The sequence below is a fragment of the Scyliorhinus torazame genome, chromosome 1 (genome assembly GCF_047496885.1).
Source record: "Scyliorhinus torazame isolate Kashiwa2021f chromosome 1, sScyTor2.1, whole genome shotgun sequence".
In the NCBI taxonomy this organism is placed as follows: domain Eukaryota; kingdom Metazoa; phylum Chordata; class Chondrichthyes; order Carcharhiniformes; family Scyliorhinidae; genus Scyliorhinus; species Scyliorhinus torazame.
The window spans coordinates 410,044,284-410,066,042 of record NC_092707.1 but is presented as its reverse complement, the minus strand read 5'-3'; the positions used below and the strand labels follow the sequence as shown (position 1 = coordinate 410,066,042).

Genomic DNA, 21,759 nt, shown 5'->3' with positions numbered 1-21,759 from the left:
TGGCAGTGCCACCTGGGAGTCACTCTGGCAGTGACACCTGGGAGTCACTCTGGCAGTGACACCTGGGAGTCATTATGGCAGTGACACCTGGGAGTCACTCTGGCAGTGCCACCTGGGAGTCATTCTGGCAATGACACCTGGGTGTCACTCTGGCAGTGCCCCAGAGGCATGGCGAGGCTGGCAGGGGTGCTGCCAGGGAGCCAGACCTGCAGTGCCAAGGTGCCCAGGTGGCATCTTACCCATGCTGGGTATCAGGCCCGGGGGTCACGTCCCAGGGTCCCGTTTAATAGCAGGGTCACGTCCCATGGTCCCGTTTAATAGTGGGGTCACGTCCCAGGGTCCCGTTTAATAGCGGGGTCACGTTCCAGGGTCCCGTTTAATAGCGGGGCCACGTCCCAGGGTCCCGTTTAATAGCGGGGTCACGTCCCAGGGTCCCGTTTAATAGCGGGGTCACGCCCCAGGGTCCCGTTTAATAGCGGGGTCACGCCCCAGGGTCCCGTTTAATAGCGGGGTCACGTCCCAGGGTCCCGTTTAATAGCGGGGTCACGCCCCAGGGTCCCGTTTAATAGCGGGGTCACGTCCCAGGGTCCCGTTTAATAGCGGGGTCACGCCCCAGGGTCCCGTTTAATAGCGGGGTCACGTCCCAGGGTCCCGTTTAATAGCGGGGTCATATCCCAGGGTTTAATAACTGGCAGAGCAGAGAAATCCCCGGCTGAATGAGCCCGACACGGGGCTCTGTTTCATTTCCATTAAATCCCATCTTAATGATTCTCTCCGCCCGACACACCTTAAACTGGAACAAGAACAGGAAATGCTGGAAAACCTCAGCAGGTCTGGCAGCAGCTGTGGAGAGAGAGACGGAATTAACGTTCGATTTCTTCAGAATCATTGTGAATTTGAAACGTTAATTCCGTTTCTCTGTCCACAGATGCTGCCAGACCTGCTGAGTTTCTGCAGCATTTAACGTTCTTATTTCAGATTTGCAGCGTCTGTCCTGTTTTGTTTTTAGTTCCAGGGGGAAGAGTGGTGGGATGTGGCTACAGGAAGCTGTGCTGATATTTGGGATCTGTTCCCCAGTGAGAGTCAGCTCCTTCAGAATGGGGACGGCAGATATGTAACTGATCAAACTCTGGTGTGTGGAGTTAAAGAGAAAGAAAGATCTCCAATCAGCAGCATGAGATCTGTGGAAAAGTCCTTACCTCAGCAGAGGTTGAAGCTTCCTCTTTGTTATTCGGCATTTTACCTGGAATAAAACAAGAATTTTGAGGTGATTCTCGCTGCTGATGTGATTGATAATTAGAGAGAAAGTGGAGTGTGTGGGAAGCGTGGAGATGTGTGGCCTCCTATAGCAGCTGGCGAAATGGCTACTGTACAGGGAGCACACATATTTATACTCCGCCTACTGGGTGGAGCCAGCAGGCAGGGACTATCCTCGTACCTGTAGTGCAGGGCCTTACCACACATCAACTAATATATACATCAGTGGTGACTACCACAAGAACTCTAACAGATTTGTCAGACATGACCTCCCCTTGACGAAGCCATCCTCACTCAGCCCTATTCTATCATGTGCATCCAAGTACTCCATGATCTCATCTTTAATAATGGACTCTAAAAGCTTACCAATGACCGAAGTCAGGCAAACCGGCCAATAATTTCCCGCTTTTGCCTCCCTACCTTCTTAGTTATGGAGTGCCGCACTGTCAGAGGGTCAGCCCTGAGGGAGTGTGCACTGTCTGAGGGTCAGTACTGAGGGAGTGCTGCACTGTCAGAGGGCCAGTACAGAGGGAGCGCTGCACTGTCAAAGGGTCAGTACAGAGGGAGCGCTGCCCTGTCAGAGGTTCAGAACTGAGGGAGCGCTGCGCTGTCAGAGGGTCAGTACTGAGGGAGTGCTGCACTGTCAGAGGGTCAGTACTGAGGGAGTGCTGCGCTGTCAGAGGGTCAGTGCTGAGGGAGTGCTGCATAGTCAGAGGGTCAGTACTGAGGGAGTGCTGCATTGTCAGAGGGTCAGTACTGAGGGAGTGCCGCACTGTCAGAGGGTCAGTACTGAGGGAGTGCTGCGCTGTCAGAGGGTCAGTGCTGAGGGAGTGCTGCATAGCCAGAGGGTCAGTACTGAGGGAGCGCTGCATTGTCAGAGGGTCAGTACTGAGGGAGTGCTGCGCTGTCAGAGGGTCAGGACTGAGGGAGCGCTGCACTGTCAGAGGGTCAGTACTGAGGGAGTGCTGCGCTGTCAGAGGGTCAGTACTGAGGGAGTGCTGCATTGTCAGAGGGTCAGTACTGAGGGAGTGCTGCATTGTCAGAGGGTCAGTGCTGAGGGAGTGCTGCATTGTCAGAGGGTCAGTACTGAGGGAGTGCGGCGCTGTGAGTTGGAGCATTACTCTGTGGCTCAACGTCCCTGCAGGAGAGAGGGAGCATTACTCTGCAGGAGAGGGGGAGCATTACTCTGCAGGAGAGAGGGAGCATTACTCTGCAGGAGAGAGGGAGTATTACTCTGCAGGCGAGGGTCAGTACTGAGGGAGTGCTGCATTGTCAGAGGGTCAGTACTGAGGGAGTGCTGCACTATCAGAGGGTCAGTACTGAGGGAGTGCTGCGCTGTCAGAGGGTCAGTGCTGAGGGAGTGCTGCATTGTCAGAGGGTCAGTACTGAGGGAGTGCGGCGCTGTGAGTTGGAGCATTACTCTGTGGCTCAACGTCCCTGCAGGAGAGAGGGAGCATTACTCTGCAGGAGAGGGGGAGCATTACTCTGCAGGAGAGAGGGAGCATTACTCTGCAGGAGAGAGGGAGCATTACTCTGCAGGAGAGGGGGAGCATTACTCTGCAGGAGAGGGGGAGCATTACTCTGCAGGAGAGAGGGAGCATTACTCTGCAGGAGAGAGGGAGCATTACTCAGCAGGAGAGAGGGAGTATTACTCTGCAGGAGAGAGGGAGTATTACTCTGCAGGAGAGAGGGAGTATTACTCTGCAGGAGAGGGGGAGCATTACTCTGCAGGAGAGTGGGAGCATTACTCTGCAGAAGAGAGGGAGCATTACTCTGCAGGAGAGAGGGAGTATTATTCTGCAGGAGAGAGGGAGCATTACTCTGCAGGAGAGAGGGAGCATTACTCTGCAGGAGAGAGGGAGCATTACTCTGCAGGAGAGAGGGAGCATTATTCTGCAGGAGAGAGGGAGCATTACTCTGCAGGAGTGAGGGAGCATTACTCTGCAGGAGAGAGGGAGCATTACTCTGCAGGAGAGAGGGAGCATTACTCTGCAGGAGAGAGGGAGCATTACTCTGCAGGAGAGAGGGAGCATTACTCTGCAGGAGAGAGGGAGTATTACTCTGCAGGAGAGGGGGAGCATTACTCTGCAGGAGAGAGGGAACATTACTCTGCAGGAGAGAGGGAGTATTACTCTGCAGGAGAGAGGGAATATTACTCTGCAGGATAGAGGGAGCATTACTCTGCAGGAGAGAGGGAGTATTACTCTGCAGGAGAGAGGGAGCATTACTCTGCAGGAGAGAGGGAATATTACGCTGCAGGAGAGAGGGAGTATTACTCTGCAGGAGTGAGGGAGCATTACTCTGCAGGAGAGAGGGAGCATTACTCTGCAGGAGAGTGGGAGCATTGCTCTGCAGGAGAGAGGGAGCATTACTCTGCAGGAGAGAGGGAGTATTACTCTGCAGGAGAGAGGGAGCATTACTCTGCAGGAGAGAGGGAATATTACGCTGCAGGAGAGAGGGAGTATTACTCTGCAGGAGTGAGGGAGCATTACTCTGCAGGAGAGAGGAAGCATTACTCTGCAGGAGAGTGGGAGTATTACTCTGCAGGAGAGAGGGAGTATTACTCTGCAGGAGAGAGGGAGCATTACTCTGCAGGAGAGAGGGAGCATTACTCTGCAGGAGTGAGGGAGCATTACTCTGCAGGAGAGAGGGAGCATTACTCTGCAGGAGAGAGGGAGCATTACTCTGCAGGAGAGAGGGAGCATTACTCTGCAGGAGAGAGGGAGCATTACTCTGCAGGAGAGAGGGAGTATTACTCTGCAGGCGAGGGGGAGCATTACTCTGCAGGAGAGAGGGAACATTACTCTGCAGGAGAGAGGGAGTATTACTCTGCAGGAGAGAGGGAATATTACTCTGCAGGATAGAGGGAGCATTACTCTGCAGGAGAGAGGGAGTATTACTCTGCAGGAGAGAGGGAGCATTACTCTGCAGGAGGGAGGGAATATTACGCTGCAGGAGAGAGGGAGTATTACTCTGCAGGAGTGAGGGAGCATTACTCTGCAGGAGAGAGGGAGAATTACTCTGCAGGAGAGTGGGAGCATTGCTCTGCAGGAGAGAGGGAGCATTACTCTGCAGGAGAGAGGGAGTATTACTCTGCAGGAGAGAGGGAGCATTACTCTGCAGGAGAGAGGGAATATTACGCTGCAGGAGAGAGGGAGTATTACTCTGCAGGAGTGAGTGAGCATTACTCTGCAGGAGAGAGGAAGCATTACTCTGCAGGAGAGTGGGAGTATTACTCTGCAGGAGAGAGGGAGTATTACTCTGCAGGAGAGAGGGAGCATTACTCTGCAGGAGAGAGGGAGCATTACTCTGCAGGAGTGAGGGAGCATTACTCTGCAGGAGAGAGGGAGCATTACTCTGCAGGAGAGAGGGAGCATTACTCTGCAGGAGAGAGGGAGCATTACTCTGCAGAAGAGAGGGAGCATTACTCTGCAGGAGAGAGGGAGTATTACTCTGCAGGCGAGGGGGAGCATTACTCTGCAGGAGAGAGGGAACATTACTCTGCAGGAGAGAGGGAGTATTACTCTGCAGGAGAGAGGGAATATTACTCTGCAGGAGAGAGGGAGCATTACTCTGCAGGAGAGAGGGAGTATTACTCTGCAAGAGAGAGGGAGCATTACTCTGCAGGAGAGAGGGAATATTACGCTGCAGGAGAGAGGGAGTATTACTCTGCAGGATTGAGGGAGCATTACTCTGCAGGAGAGAGAGAGCATTACTCTGCAGGAGCGTGGGAGCATTGCTCTGCAGGAGAGAGGGAGCATTACTCTGCAGGAGAGAGGGAGTATTACTCTGCAGGAGAGAGGGAGCATTACTCTGCAGGAGAGAGGGAATATTACGCTGCAGGAGAGAGGGAGTATTACTCTGCAGGAGTGAGGGAGCATTACTCTGCAGGAGAGAGGGAGCATTACTCTGCAGGAGAGTGGGAGTATTACTCTGCAGGAGAGAGGGAGTATTACTCTGCAGGAGAGAGGGAGCATTACTCTGCAGGAGAGAGGGAGTATTACTCTGCAGGAGAGAGGGAGCATCACTCTGCAGGAGAGTGCGAGCATTACTCTGCAGGAGAGAGCGAGAATTACTCTGCAGGAAAGAGGGAGCATTACTCTGCAGGAGAGAGGGAGTATTACTCTGCAGGAGAGAGGGAGTATTACTCTGCAGGAGAGAGGGAGCATCACTCTGCAGGAGAGTGGGAGCATTACTCTGCAGGAGAGAGGGAGCATTACTCTGCAGGAGAGAGGGTGCATTACTCTGCAGGAGAGAGGGAGTATTACTCTGCAGGAGAGAGGGAGCATCACTCTGCAGGAGAGAGGGAGTATTACTCTGCAGGAGAGTGGGAGCATTACTCTGCAGGAGAGAGGGAGCATTACTCTTCAGGAGAGAGGGAGCATTACTCTGCAGGAGAGAGGGTGCATTACTCTGCAGGAGAGAGGGAGTATTACTCTGCAGGAGAGAGGGAGTATTACTCTGCAGCTCACTGTCCAATACCGTGATGTCGGTGTTAAGTGATTGAAACAGGAAAGTCTCCATTTTTCTGGGATAACAATGGTGAGGACAACATTCATCCAACTGATGTTTAGAAACAATCCTGAACAATAAATATGATTTAGAATGGTGAGTTTGTGACATACTTCAATGGTTTCTTACCACAGACACTTGCGTATACTGTGTTCAGTTCACCTTCAGGGGTTCTCGGCAAACTGTACAGAAAAAAGTCAGTGATTTATTACAGCAGAAATATCAGGTGACCATCTCAATAAAACAATTAACACCGGGTCTGCATTGAGGAAAGAACATCGACTCCTGTTCCTTGTTCGTGTGTTTGTAACTGCAAAGAATATCTCTTACTCGTCACAATAAAACTCTACACGTTATCATTGGTCGGTTGGTTTGATATCAGCTCTTTGAGGTGACTTTGACAGGTTTGGATAAGACAAGGAACAGCTTTCCCCATTGGCGGACGGCACCAGGACTGGGAGACAGATTTAAGATATTAGGGAAGAGACGTACGGATGGTGGGGGGAGGGCGATATGGCCGGGGTGGGGGGGAGCTGGGGTTGGGGGGGGTGAGTGGGGGAGATGGGGGTCAATGAGCTGGAACTTGCTGCCCACGAGGGTGGTGGAAGCAGAGACGATGATTGATTTCAAAAGGAAATTGAATGAGCACTTGAGGAAATTAAATTTCCGACCTCAGTGAATAAGTAAGTAGAATTCGACGAACTGAATTCCTCTGCAGAGTGCTAGCATAGTCACAACGGGCAGAATGGCCTCCATCTGTGTTGTAATTTGCTGATGGCACCACTGTTGTGGGTCGGATTTCAAACAATGACGAGACAGAGTATAAGAATGAGATAGAGAATCTGGTGAACTGGTGCGACGACAATAATCTCTCCCTCAATGTCAACAAAATGAAGGAGATTGTCATCGACTTCAGGAAGCGTCTTGGAGAACATGCCCCTGTCTACATCAATGGGAACGAAGTAGAAAGGGTCGAGAGCTTCAAGTTTTAAGGTGTACAGATCACCAAAGCCTGTCCTGATCCCCCCATGCCGACACTCTCGTTAAGAAAGCCCACCAACGACTCTACTTTCTCAGAAGACTAAGGAAATTTGGCATGTTAACTACGACCCACAACAACTTCTACAGATGCACCATAGAAAGCATTCTTTCTGGTTGTATCACAGCTTGGTATGGAGCCTGCTCTGCCCAAGACCGCAGGAAACTACAAAAGGTTGTGAATGTCGCCCAGTCCATCACGCAAACCAGCCTCCCATCCATTGACTCTGTCTATAATTCCCGCTGCCTCGGAAAGGCAGCCAGCATAATTAAGGACCCCACGCACCCCGGGCATACTCTCTTCCACCTTCTTCCGTCAGGAAACAGATACCAAAGTTTGAGGTCACGTACCAACCGACTCAAGAACAGCTTCTTCCCGACTGCCATCAGACTTTTGAATGGACCTGCCTTGTATTAAGTTGATCTTTTCTCTACACCTTGCTATAACTGTAACATTATATTCTGCAGTCTCTCCTTCCTTCCCCATGTACGGTCTGCATTGTTTGTACAGCATGCCAGAAACAATACTTTTCACTGGAGACTAATATGAGGGATTCAACCAATTGTGACCAAGTTTCCTGAAAGATGAAGCAGAGTTCGATATTCACAGATAAGAGAGCAGCAATCTCTGGCAGCTGAGTTAGTGCAGGAGTCAGTGATGTTCAGAGTTTATTTTCGGGATGGGGGCCAGGATTGTAAATTAATTGCTGCATCTTGTGCCGTCTCTGTTGCTGACAGTTACAATGAGCTGAGGGAACAGGACTCCAAGGCTGGTGTGTGTCTCTCAGGAGCCACCATCCTCGGCTGGCTTCACCGTCATGAGTGTCGGCTTGGTGAACTGGCTGGAAATGTAGCAATGTGGACATTCAGCTGCGTGGTTTGCTGGTCACTGACCCCCGCACCGAGGATTTGGGAACCCCTGGCAGGCCAGGAGAAAGTGCGGAGGGTCCAAGATGGGCCCGTGGCTGCCAAAAGTAATGCCTGAACTTTGACCAACTCTGTGATGGGGAAACTGGCAGAATTAATAAATCACAATAAGGTCACAGCATGATGACGAAGAGCGACATGTTAGGAACACAGGAATGATAGCGCGACCGGCACCATTGAACCATTTCTACCCGGTGAAGATAAACCTTTCCTGACAACTAATTTTCCTCCCACATTGTCCTATTTTTCTTCCTCGTGCATTTTCTATCTTCCCTGAATTATCAATTCCCTTTTGCAATGTCTTCATCAGCACTCGTGTCGCAGTGTTCTGCTGTGATAGCTGTCTCCCCAATCTCAGGCTGGGGTTTACGTTGTGATCAGGGCCGCGTGTCTTTGGTGTCCCTGCCAGTGGAAACTGTCTGTCTGCGTCCATCTGATTTCTCAGTGCGTCCCTTCCACCAACTCTTACAAAAGGGCTGTGGGGGGGGGGGGAGCACCCCGCCCCCTCCCTCCCCCCCTCCGTAAACTCCAGCCCACTCTTTATGCTTCTCTCTGTACCTGTGCAGGAAGGGAGAATCATTTCAATTAAAGCTTCCTCACCCTGACCCATTGGCTGATTGCATCCCTCCACATAACCTCAATGTGACATGATCATCACAACAGACAGGAAATTCAATTCCATTTACCTTTCTGGCTTTAACCTGCTTTGAAAACATGCCCATTTTTTCACACACAGTATTGTGATGCTCAATATGCCGAGCAAGAGGGCGAATGCCAGGGTGCCGGTTATAATACCCGTGAGAGGCGGCAACTGGTTTTCAGGAAGTTCTGCAAAATATCAAGAATTTTTGTGAAGTTTAACATGAGTAAAATGAAGAAGAAGAATTGACTTCCTGTCCTTCATAAACGAGGTTAGCTGCACGATTGAGAGCGACAGAGAGGGGGGGGGGGGCAGTCCACCCGGGGATCAACCAATCCCCATTTAAGGGTCTTTTCCCGTCACTGCTGGGAACAATGTCAGCAATTGTAGTCGGGTCGGCTGCGGGAGCCACTGGGCTTTTCCTGGATATTTGTAACCAGCCCATCCCTGGCATCACCATCACTCACTCCCCCCACTATCACCATTCTGGGGGTTACCATTGACCACAATCTGAACTGGGCCAGCCATATCAGTGAGCTTTCTGCTTGAGCTGTAGAGAACCCCTCCTGAGTCAGACACAGCCCGAGTGAATGGGGTTCTGGGGAATTCAGTGCAGAGTGGAAACTCGGTGCACAGGGCCAAGACGTCCCCTTTTGCTTTCGAACTTTTTCACTCTTCAGAGAGTGGACTTACCCCACTGCAGCAGTAAAGGCTACAAGGGAGAGAGCTGATTGGTAAGTAGAGGGGAGGGCCGGGTAAGTATTGACTACTTTTATCACCTATAGCTTGTCCAGTACTATTTTGTGGTCTATAGTTTGTAAGGGCTCCATTCCATAGTAACGAGGACCAGGAAAGAAGGGCTCCAGAATAATTGATATTATCTGATATTAAGCATCTTCCAAATATTTAATTTAAAGGCACGAGAGCTCAAAGCCGTGCTTTGCTCCTCTTGCTCCATGTGGGAAGCTGGGAACAGTTCCAGTGCCCGAGGTCAGCACGTGTGCGGGACGTGTCTCCAGCTGGAGCTCCTGGAAGCCCGGGTTTCTGAGCTGGAGCGGCGGCTGGGGACGCTGTGTAGCATCCGCGAGTCGAAGAACATCGTAGATAGCACGTATAGAGAGGTGGTCACACCGCAGGCTCAGAGCCCGCAGGTAGGAAGGGAATGGGCGACCACCTGGCAGAGTAAGAGAGTGAGGCAGGCAGTGCAGGAATCTCCTGTGGCCATGCCCCTGCAAAACAGATATACCGTTTTGGATACTGTTGAGGGGAATGGCCTCTCAGGGGAAAGCAGCAGCAGCCAAACTCGTGGCACCGCGGTTAGTTCTGCTGCAGAGGGGAGGAGTAACAAGTGTGCCAGTGCAATAGTTATCGGGGATTCACTTGTCAGGGGAATAGACAGGTGTTTCTGTGGCCGCAAACGAGACTGCAGGATGGTATGTTGCCTCCCTGGTGCTTGGGTCAAAGTCTCGGAGTGGGTACAGGACATTCTGGAGGGGGAGGGTGAACAGCCGGTGGTCGTGGTCACATCGGTACCACAGACATCGGTAAAAAAAGGGGATGAAGTCCTGAGAGCAGAATCCAGGGAGTTAGGAAGGAAGATGAGAACTCGGACCTCAAACGTAGTGATCTCAGAACGACTCCCAGCGCCACCTGCTGGTCAGAGTAGAAATAGCAGGATGTATCGGATAAAGACGGAGCGGAAGGGTTGTGGTGAGAGGGAGGGTTTCAGATTCCTGGGGCATTGGGACCGGTTCTGGGGGAGGTGGGACGGGTTACACCTGGGCAGGACCGGGACTGATTTCCTCGGGACAGATGTTGGGGAGGGTTTAAACTAAAATGGCAGCGGGATTGGAACCTATGCAAGGAGTCAGAGGAGGAGGAATCAAGAACGAGAACAACAGACAGAAAGAGGAATAAGAAAAGTTATAGGCAGAGAAATCAGTGTTCAGAATCATACAGGGCCACAGGGGCATGAGAACCTAAGGAGGGTGATAAGGGAAAGAGAAACGAGGGTGTAACAAAATAAAGAACAGTAAAATGGAAAACAGGAGTCAGGGTAATCAAGGGCCAGGGGAAATAGGGCCACAGAACAAAGAAAAGTTAGGGTGATCAAAAATGTCAAAGAGGCAAGTCTAAAGGCTTTGTATCTTAATGAGCGAAGCATTGGGAATAAGGTAGACAAACTGACGGAGCAAATCGAGGTAAATGGATATGATCTCATAGTCATTCCGGAGATATGGTCACAAGGAGATCAACACTGGGAACTTTATTTACAGGAATGTTTGACCTTTCGGTGATACAATAGTATGAGACAAACTCATGGGGCTAAAGACAGATAAATCCCCTCACCCGAATGGCTTTCATCCTAGGATCCGAAAAGAAGTAGCCACAGAGATAGTGGAGACATTGGTTGTAACTTTCCAAAAATGTTTACATTCTGGGGAAGTATCAGAGGATTGGGAATCTGCCAATGTGACACCTCGATTCAAAAAGGGAGGGAGGTACAAAGCAGGAACTATCGGCCAATTAGCCTGACGTTGATTGTTGGTGAAATGTTGGAATCAATTATTAAGGAAGTAATAGCAGCACATTTGTAAAATCATAATCTAATGGAGCAGAGCCAGCATGGCTTCAGGAAAGGGAATCGGCTCTGACTCATTCCTTAGAGCTTTTTGAGGAAGTCTCAATCAGAGTGGAGAGAATGGAATCAGTGGATGTTTTATATTCGAAATTCCAGAATGTATTTGACAAGATACCTCACAAAAGGTTAAGTTGTAAGACAAGAGTCCATGGTGTTGGAGCTGGTATATTGACATGGAGAGAGAAATGAAATGAAATGAAAATCGCTTATTGTCACAAGTAGGCTTCAATGAAGTTCCTGTGAAAAGCCCCTAGTCGCGACATTCCGGCCCCTGTTCGGGGAGGCTGGTACGGGAATTGAACCGTGCTGCTAGCCCGCCATGGTCTGCTTTAGGAGCCAGCGATTTAGCCCAGTGTGCTAAACCAGAGAATTGGCTAATGGGCAGGAAACAACGAGTGGGGATAAGGGGATCTTTTTCAGGTTGGTGACCTGTAACCAGTGGGGTCCCACAGGGATCAGTGCTGGGACCAACACTGTTTACAATATATATTAATGACTTAGAGGAAGGAAGTGAATGTACATTCGTCCAACTTGCAGACGACACAAAAATAGGTGGAAAGACAAGTTGTGGGAGAGACACAAACAGCTTGAAAAGAGATATTGATCGGTTAATTCAGTGGGAAAAAGGTTGGCAAATGGAGTATAATGTGGGAAAATGTAGAGTTGTTGATTTTGGAAGGGAGAAAGAGTATTATTTAAATGTAAGATTCTGCAGAAAGCTGCAACATGAAGGGACATTGGGGGACTTGTGCACGAAACACAAAAAGCTAGCACACAGGGGCAGCAGGTAATCAGGAAGGGTAATGGAATGTTGGCCCTGATTTCACTGGGGTTGCAGTATAAGGGTCGGGAAGTCTTGCTGCAACTGGATAAGGTGCTGGTGAGACCACATCTGGAGAGCCGTGAACAGCTTTGGTCCCTTATTTAAGATAAGATATTATTCCATTGGAGGCGGTTCCGGGAAGGTTGACACGGGTTGGAGGGATTGTCTTTGCAGCAAAGGTTAATCTGGTTGTTGGGACGCTACTTGTTGGAAGTTGGAAGAATGAAAGGTGATCTCAGTGAATCTTATTCTGAATGGGCTTGACAGGGACAATGGTGAGAGGCTGTCCGCAGCCAGCACGCCAGCTTCCTGATCGCTGGGACCACACGCGGCCCGCTCCGTCAGGAACTCGGCCCATCGGAGGCGGAGCATCGCGGGTGGGCCGGCTGATGACATGGCAACGGCGTTCTGACTGCGCGCGGCATGCGTCCCGATGAAGCCGATTCGGAGGGGGAGGAGCATAGCGAGCCGGAGTCAAACCGGCGCCTGCCCCGATTCTGCCGACGGGAGTCATTCTCCGCCCAATCGCCATTCTCGATTTCAGCGTCGGGAAATTCCGGAGAATTCCGCCCATGGAATAGATTCTGTGGAAAAGGAGATGTATTTATGCAGAGAGAAGTGGTTACTCGGGAAGTGAATGGATCCAATGGGAAAGTGAAAATGAAAGCAAATTACTGCGGATGCTGGAATCTGAGACAAAAACAGGAAATACTGGACAATCTCAGCAGGTCTGGCAGCATCTGTGGAGAGAGAAGGGAGCGAACGTTTCCAGTCTGAGTGACTCTCTCCCAATGGGAAGCTTGTTGACCACAACAGCTGTTCCTGAAAAGTCTGATGATCTGATTGAACCACAATCATTAACGTGATACCAGGAAACAGAAATTGGCCGAGGTTTGAACACACACAAAAAAACAAATCCACACGGATATTGTATGGTACTGCTGGAATATATTTAGAGATTAATGAGCTTCATTTTGCAGAACCTTTCTTTCGCAGAATAAAGGTAAATCAAGTGCACGTTAAGAAAGGTGGTTTCTGAATGGTGAGGGGTTTAACTGTGTGGGTAGCAGGGCTGACAGGGTCGAGGGTTTATTAAGCTCTCTGTCAGGGCCAGTGGGGGGGGAGGGGCTGTTCAGAGTCAGGGGCCTGTTGTACAACGGCTCCCACACTGTGTCAGTGAAATATTCTTCATTGTCAGTGATCGGGGGGGCTCTGTCAATTGAGAACAAGACACTGTTGCAAACCTATCATCCACCTTCACAGTCTGAGCCACGATCAATTTGACTGGAGACGAAGTTGAATCCAAACTGAGGCTTTATAAGTATCAGGGGCGAAATTCTCCGTTATCGGCGGAAAGTCCGCCGATCGGCGCAAAAAACGGCGCAAATCCCACTTGCGTCGCGTCATAAAAATGGATCGATAGTCTCTGGCCCGAAATGGGCTAGCAGCGACGTAACGGGATCCGCGCTTGCGCAGTGGTTCACGCCGTGCAGCGTCATACGCGCCGCACGGCGTGACGGCTCATAAGGCCGCGCTGCTCCCCCCCCACCCCGACCGGAACACCCGACCGCAACACCCGACTGGATGGCTGGCCGCCGCTCAGCCCCCGAGGTTCAAGTCACGCGATGTGGAGGCGCTCCTGGACGCGGTGGAGCAGAGGAGGGACGCCCTGTATCCCCGGGCACGGCCGCAGAGTTGCCACACGCCACAGCCGGCGTCTGTGGAGGGAAGTGGCAGAGGCCGTTACCGCTGTGGCCCTGACACCACGGACAGGCACCCAGTGCCACAAGAAGGTGAACGACCTCGTCAGAGCAGGCAGGGTGAGCCTCCCCCATATCCCCCCTCCCCCATATCCCACCTCCCCATATCCCCCCTCCCCCATATCCCCTCTCCCCCATATCCCCCCTCCCCCATATCCCCCCTCCCCCATATCCCCCCTCCCCCATATCCCCCCTCCCCCATATCCCCCCTCCCCCATATCCCCCCTCCCCCATATCCCCCCTCCCCCATATCCCCCCTCCCCCATATACCCCCCTCCACCATATCCCCCCTCCCCCATATCCCCCATATCACCCCCTCCCCCATATCCCCCATACCCCCCTCCCCCATATCCCCCCTCCCCCATATCCCCCCTCCCCCATATCCCCCCTCCCCCATATCCCCCATATCCCCGCTCCCCCATATCCCCCCCTCCCCATATCACCCCCTCCCCCATATCCCCCATACCCCCCTCCCCCATATCCCCCCTCCCCCATATCCCCCTCCCCCATATCCCCCCTACCCCATATCCCCCCTCCCCCATATCCCCCCTCCCCCATATCCCCCCTCCCCATATCCCCCCTCCCCCATATCCCCCCTCCCCCATATCCCCCCCTCCCCCATATCCCCCCTCTCCCATATCGCCCCCTCCCCATATCCCTCATATCCCCCCTCCCCCATATCCCCCCCCTCCCCCATATCCCCCCCTCCCCATATCCCCCCTCCCCATATCCCCCCCTCCCCCATATCCCCCCTCCCCCATATCCCCAAGTGAATCCAGCCCTAACCTTAACCTCTGCAATGCACGCGCAACCGATGGCGTGCATTCATATACCTGCCTAACACTGTTGCTTTTTACCCCTGCCACCACCCCCCCCCCCCAACAGGAGAAGCGCGCACACAACAATAGGGAGCATGTGAGGACTGGAGGAGGGCCCGCTGATGAGATGCCACTGACCGTACACGAGGAAAGGGCCCTGGAACTGGCTGGCGGACCTGAGGACCGGGAGGTTGCTGATGCAGAGGTCGGGGGCCCACCAGCAAGTGAGCCACCGACAGCCCATCTCCATATCCCCCCTCCCCTATATCCCTCTCCCCCGTATCACCTGCCTGATGTCTAACCATGCATGCTTCATTGTGTATCGCAGGACCAAACGTCCAGGCACCCATCCCCGCAGATGCACACCGCCCGCAGGATGCCCCTCGGAGACCACGGGAGACGGAGTGACCCGGACCCTCCAGCATGCGACGCCCGCAGGATGCCCCTCGGACACCACGGGAGACGGAGAGACCCGGACCCTCCAGCACGCGACGCCCGCAGGATGCCCCTCGGACACCACGGGAGATGGAGAGTCCCGGACCCTCCAGCATGCGACGCCCGCAGGATGCCCCTCGCACACCACGGGAGACGGAGAGACCTGGAGCAACAAGGAGACGACACCCCCGTCATGTGCGGGAGCGACCACCCAGCGATGAGGGGGGCAGCCACAGGCCCCCCGTCACCTCCGTGCCGGGGTGGAGGTTGGGGAGGGGGTCCGTGCCAAGGAGGGTGATGGGAGGGCAAGTGAGTTGGTCCACCTGGCCAGGTGCCAGCCTCCAACAGTTGGACCCATGCGGTCCATGCCACCTGGCTGGGGGGAGGAGGGGATATGGGCAATGATGACATGTCGTCGTTCCCCTCCCCCCCCACCAGGCCGTCATGTTTTCAGATCATCCAGCGATGTTGGCCGCCGTGGTGGCAGCCGCTCATGTCTATGTTGCCCTGGATGAGGAGGAGGAGGAGGAGGAGGAGCGTGCCAGAGAGGCGGCGCAGGCTGCCGCAGAGGGGCAGGCGGCAGCCGCCCAGGCTGGAGGGACACCTGACCGACAGGACGAGGAGGGGGAGGAGGACGTCGCGGCCCCACGGCAACGGAGGCACCCGAGGGCGCCCCGTGTGTACAGGCCCCGGCAGTCATACCAGGACCTCACGGACCGGGAATGCAGGAGGAGACTCCGGATGAGCCGGGAAACCGTGGCACACATCTGCCTCCTGCTGGCACACCTGTCACCGCGTGGAACTGGCGGGGGACACCCTCTCCCCATGTCCGTCAAGGTTACGGTGGCCCTGAACTTTTATGCAACGGGGTCATTCCAGGCACCGAGTGGGCACCTGTCCGGCATATCGCAGACATCGGTGCACCGGTGCATCCGGGCAGTGACAGATGCCCTTTATGTCATGGCGCACCGCTACATCCGCTTCCCCGTGGACCGGGCCAGCCAAGATGCCCGCGCCGTGGGCTTCTCTGCCGTGGCCGGGTTCCCCATGGTCCAGGGCGCGATCGATGGGATGCACGTCGCCGTGCGGCCACCTGCAGATAACAGGGCCGTGTTCACCAATAGGAAGGGGACCTATTCGATGAACGTACAGGTGGTCTGCGACCACCGCATGATGATCCTGCACGTCTGCGCCCGTCACCCAGGCAGTGTACACGACTCATTCGTGTTGTCCCGGTCATCCATCCCCGGCATGTACGAGGGACGCCATCCCCGGCTGAGGGGCTGGTTGCTGGGCGACAGGGGCTACCCATTGCGATCGTGGCTGATGACGCCTATACGGAGGCCACGCAATGAGGCGGAGATCCGCTACAATGATGCCCATGTAGCGACAAGGGGAGTGATCGAGAGGTGCTTTGGCGTGCTGAAGATGCGTTTCAGGTGCCTGGACCTCTCTGGGGGCGCCCTCCAGTATCGGTCAGATAGGGTCGGCCGCATCATTGTGGTGTGCTGCGTCCTGCACAACATAGCCCAGCAGAGGGGCGATGTGCCGCAGGCAGAGGAGGGCGGAGTGGAGGAGCAGCAGGAAGAGGTACAGTCCTCCCCAGATGAGGGGGATGGGAGCAATCGTCAGGGCAGACGGGGTAGACACAGGCGGGTGACTGTCCACCGTTACCGGCTGGCCCAGCGGGCACGGGACAGACTGATAGACGCCCGCTTCACTGACTAGATGGGCGTGGGAATAGGGTAGTATGGCCACAGACCGCACACCATGGCAACAGCCGACCACCCACACCCCCCACCCATCGACCCACCCAGGACCCTCACCCCCCTCCCCAACCCCACCCACCCCACCCGCATACACACCACCCCCCCCCCCCATTGCCGATCCACCGGCGGCACATCGGGCCGGGCTCACACAGTTGCGGGTGGACGCGTGTCTATCGCAGGCCATGGAGGATGATGACAACCCGCCCTTCGATGAGCTCCTGGCTCTACATCGTTGGACTATGTCTGACCCATGGCCACAGTACCACCATCCACCCGGACCATTCCTGCATGCGGCTGTGACACTGCAGCGCACGGTCCCGTCCTCTGCCCGGGGGATGTTGATGGCGGCCCAGGGGGAAGGGGGCAGACTCACCTGGGGCTGAGGTAAGACCACCCCTCACACACACACTTGCGCTCAACGTACATGACACGCCCGCACACTTTGGACAGAGCACAAAGGCAGCTTCGGTAGGTGTAACATTGACTTTAATAACCAAAGGAGTTCATGCACGTGCCCTAGCCCCTAAAACTCATCTGTGCCCTGCACCCGTGCCAAATTACTCAGTGTCTAATTGTTTGGCCTTACGGGCCCTTTGACTACGTCTACGTGGTTCCCCAGACGGTACAGCAGAACTGGAGGTGGACTCCTGTGATTCCTGCCCTCTGACACTGGATCCCTTTGGCGGCCGTTTCCTGGGGCGTCCTGGCCTAGATGGACCAGGCTGCGGCCCGGGCGACTGGGATGGCGATCTGCCAGCCTGTCCTGCCCGTTGCCCACCCGATGCACCTGGGACGGAAGGGGGGGAGTCCGAGTTGTCGCGGTGTACCGGGACCTCCCCTACAGAGGGAGCCGGGACGGACCACACCACCTCCTCCTCCCTCGGGGTGCCCGATGGCCCCCAGGCCTCTACATGGGTGGGGGATGCGAACGGACTGGCCATCCGACGCCCCCCCCCGACATCTGGCGCTGCCAGTCCTGGAGGCCCGTGCTGGTATCGACAGGGGTCTGCAGGTTTGCAGCCATGGAGCCCAGGGTGTTGGCAAACCCTGTCTGCGACAGTGCGACGCCGGCTCGCACATGGCCACTGGCGCCGATGCCCTCAGCGATGGCCTGCTGAGACTGGGCCATGGCCTGCAGAGACTGGGCCATGGCCTGCTGAGAATGGGCCATGGCCTGCTGAGACTGGGCCACGGCCTGCTGAGACTGGGCTATGGCCTGCAGAGACTGGGCCATGGCCTGCAGAGACTGGGCTATGGCGTTGCGCGCCTCTGCCATCTGGCGCTGGCACTGGCTCATGGCCTCCTGTGAGAGGGCAGCCATTTTCTGGGCCACAGACGCCGCCTGCACGGAAGGCCCCAGGCCTCGCAAACCGTTCCCCATGTCTGACACCGTCGCAACCATTGCCACCCGTGCGGTGTCAGCCTGGGTGGCACGCATGACCGGGACCACTCCCAGCTCCTGGACGCGGGTGGACTCCTCCACCTGCGACCGCAGCCGCCGCAAGCCGCCCGTCACCCTCTTCGCTCGTCTCCGGGTCGGTGGTTGCATCGGATCTATGTGTGGGTGTGGTAACTGCAGGAACCCGGGATCCATCTGGGCGGCAGATGTTTGCTTTGGCTGGGCTGCCCTCCGACCGCCCGGTCCCTCTGCTGCTCCTACCTCCACCTGCTGTACCGGGACGGCTGTGTTGTCCGCACCAGTGAGTGTACCAGACGCCTCATCACTAAAGTGCCCAACCGTGGTGAGTGTTTCTGCGATGGTGGAGGGTGTTGGTGACAGCAGTGGCGTTGTGTCGTGCTCTTCGTCCCACTCTGAGTCCATGGCACTTTGGGGTGGGGGTTCGTCTCCACCCATCCACTCTGAGTCACTGTCCGGTATTTCGTCTTCCTGGTAGTGCTGTCCCGGGTAGGGGTGTCCTGGGTAGTGCTGTCCCGGGTAGGGGTGTCCTGGGTAGTGGTGTCCTGGGTAGTGGTGTCCTGGGTAGTGGTGTCCTGGGTAGTGGTGTCCTGGCTCGGATGTGACGGGGGCCTGTGGCTGCCCTCCTCATCGCTGGGGGGTCGCTCCCGCACGTGACGGGGGTGTCGTCTCCCTGTTGCTCCAGGTCTCTCTGTCTCCCGTGGTGGGCGAGGGGCATCCTGCGGGCGTCGCATGCTGGAGGGTCCGGGTCTCTCCGTCTCCCGTGGTCTGCGAGGGGCATCCTGCGGGCGTCGCATGCTGGAGGGTGCGGGTCTCTCCGTCTCCCGTGGTCTCCGAGGGGCATCCTGCGGGCGTCGCATGCTGGAGGGTGCGGGTCTCTCCGTCTCCCGTGGTCTCCGAGGGGCATCCTGCGAGCGTCGCATGCTGGAGGGTGCGGGTCTCTCTGTCTCCCGTGGTCTCCGAGGGGCATCCTGCGGGCGGTGTGCATCTGCGGGGATGGGTGCCTGGACGTTTGGTCCTGCGATACACAATGAAGCATGCATGGTTAGACATCAGGCAGTGATCAGGTGATATAGGGGAGGGGGGATATGGGGACGGGCTGTCGGTGGCTCACTTGCTGGTGGGCCCCCGACCTCTGCATCAGCAACCTCCCGGTCCTCAGGTCCGCCAGCCAGTTCCAGGACCCTTTCCTCGTGTACAGTCAGTGGCCTCTCATCAGCGGGCCCTCCTCCAGTCCTCACATGCTCCCTATTGTTGTGTGCGCGCTTCTCCTGTGGGGGGGGGGGGGGGTGGTGGCAGGGGTAAAAGGCAACAGTGTTAGGCAGGTATATGAATGCACGCCATCGGTTGCGCATGCATTGCAGAGGTTAAGGTTAGGGCTGGATTCACTTGGGGATATGGGGGAGGGGGGGATATGGGGGAGGGGGGATATGGGGGAGGGGGATATGGGGGAGGGGGGATATGGGGGAGGGGGGATATGGGGGATATGGGGGAGGGGGGATATGGGGAGGGGGATATGGGGGAGGGGGGATATGGGGAGGGGGGATATGGGGAGGGGGGATATGGGGGAGGGGGGGGATATGGGGGAGGGGGGATATGGGGGAGGGGGGATATGGGGAGGGGGGATATGGGGAGGCTCACCCTGCCTGCTCTGACGAGGTCGTTCACCTTCTTGTGGCACTGGGTGCCTGTCCGTGGTGTCAGGGCCACAGCGGTGACGGCCTCTGCCACTTCCCTCCACAGACGCCGGCTGTGGCGTGGGGCAACTCTGCGGCCGTGCCCGGGATACAGGGCGTCCCTCCTCTGCTCCACCGTGTCCAGGAGCGCCTCCATATCGCGTGACTCGAACCTCGGGGCTGAGCGACGGCCAGCCATCCAGTCGGGCGTTGCGGTCGGGTGTTCCGGTCGGGTGGGGGGAGCAGCGCGGCCTTATGAGCCGTCACGCCGTGCAGCGCTTATGACGCTGCACGGCGTGAACCACTGCGCAAGCGCAGATCCCGTTACGTCGCAGCTAGCCCATTTCGAGCCCATTTCGAGCCAGAGACTATCGATAAATTTTTATGACGTGGGATTTGCACCGTTTTTTGCGCCGATCGGCGGACTTTCCGCCGATAACGGAGAATTTCGCCCCAGATGTGTGGCCTCCCACAGTAGCTGACGAAATGGCTGCGAGCTGGAGGCCACGCATATTTATAACCCGGCTCCTGGGCGGAGCTAGCATGCAGGGGCCCAGGTGAACCTGTAGTGCAGGTTCTACCGTACAACCTCTAATATCAGAACAGTGGTTTACCACACAGTCACAGCCAATCCTCCATTGGAGGGTTTTGTTGTGGTCAGACTGAGAGGCGGTGGGCAGGGTGGGCAGGGGTTAGATGCGGGGGTACAGTTGGTGAGAGGGTAGAGTGGTCCCTAAAATATCACAGGTTTTACAGAAGGTTCAATGACAGGTTTTAAACAAGTGCAGAGGGAGGATGGGGAGTGGAGGGGAGGGGGGAGGGTGCTTGGTGGGGGTGGGGCAGAGAACAATTGGGAATGTTTGGGGCAGACTGGGGGACAGGGGAGGTGAATGGACAACAGACCCATTCCCAGCACTGACTGTCGGAGGAAATGGGAGCAGTGAAGTTGATCTGAAATCACTGAGCTCAGCATGAGTTTGGAAAGCTGGAACATTCTGAAGCACACGATGAGATGCTTTTCCTCACGTTTACATTGAAACAGTGTGTGAGGCTGAGGGCAGAGGGCAGAGGGCAGCGTGCGAGAGGGAATTCAAATGCGAAGTGACGGGGTGTGGAGGGAATGAATGGAGGAAGTCGGGAAATCTGTCTCCCTGTCAGAATTGTCTGTCCAATGAGGAGGGGGCAACATTGACAAATATTGGTTTCAGCGTCAGTCTGAAGCCCTGAAAAGCTGGTGAAAAGTAGATGGTTCAATTTGTTTGAGATGTTTTAAGTCATCAATACAAAATATAAACACACAAACCTGCTTCCCGAATCCCAGCCTGTCCACCACTCACACCAATGGGGATCAATTAGAATCATGAAAACTGCACTTACTGGTTACACTCAGCTGTGATCCATTCCCACTGATATCTCCCCACACGGAGCAGTAATAGACGGCAGTGTCACTGGGCTGCACGTTGCTGATTGTCAGGATGAAGGTTTTATTGGACGTGTCTCGGGAAGGATGGAAACGCTCAGTGAAACCTGGACTCCGTCGTGTGTTGTTCTTTATATCATGTGTTAAAACCCTCTCCATATCTTTCCCTGGCAGCTCCCGGTTCCAGTGAACATCGGTGTGTGTCACTGCGGCGTTCCGCATGGTGCACTGTAACCGTGCAGTCTGACCCTCTGTGACACGTTCCAGACTCGGAGACTGGATAAGGACTGGAGCATTCGCATCTAGAAAAATATATGTCGACGGTATCATAATAATAATCGCTTATTGTCACAAGTAGGCTTCAATGAAGTTACTGTGAAAAGCCCCTAGTCGCCACATTCCGGCACCTGTTCGGGGAGGCCAGTATGGTAATTGAACGCGCGCTGCTGGCCTTGTTCTGCATTAGAAGACAGCTGTGTAGCCCACTGTGCTAAACCAGCCCGGATGTATGTGAACCAATCTGCAAACTTCAAATTGTCCTGAATGTTTCCGTGGAAAGATCGTACAGCATAGATTATATCAGTAAAGGATTCCAATAATACATCAGCAGCATTGACATAATATCT

General features: G+C 54.9%; 1 protein-coding gene across 1 annotated transcript in view; it reads right to left on the bottom strand.

The window, feature by feature from the left end:
* Positions 1 to 21,424, bottom strand: part of LOC140428352 (uncharacterized) — a 77,580-nt gene extending 56,156 nt beyond the window's left edge. The window contains exons 1-4 of the mRNA XM_072514732.1: positions 21,091 to 21,424; positions 8,421 to 8,562; positions 5,899 to 5,951; positions 1,200 to 1,243 (exon numbers count right to left, since the gene is read on the bottom strand). Coding sequence (XP_072370833.1) covers positions 1,200 to 1,243; positions 5,899 to 5,951; positions 8,421 to 8,562; positions 21,091 to 21,355 — 504 coding nt within the window. The 5' untranslated portion in view covers positions 21,356 to 21,424. The remainder of the gene's footprint in view (positions 1 to 1,199; positions 1,244 to 5,898; positions 5,952 to 8,420; positions 8,563 to 21,090) is intronic.
* Positions 21,425 to 21,759: the final 335 nt, after the last annotated feature.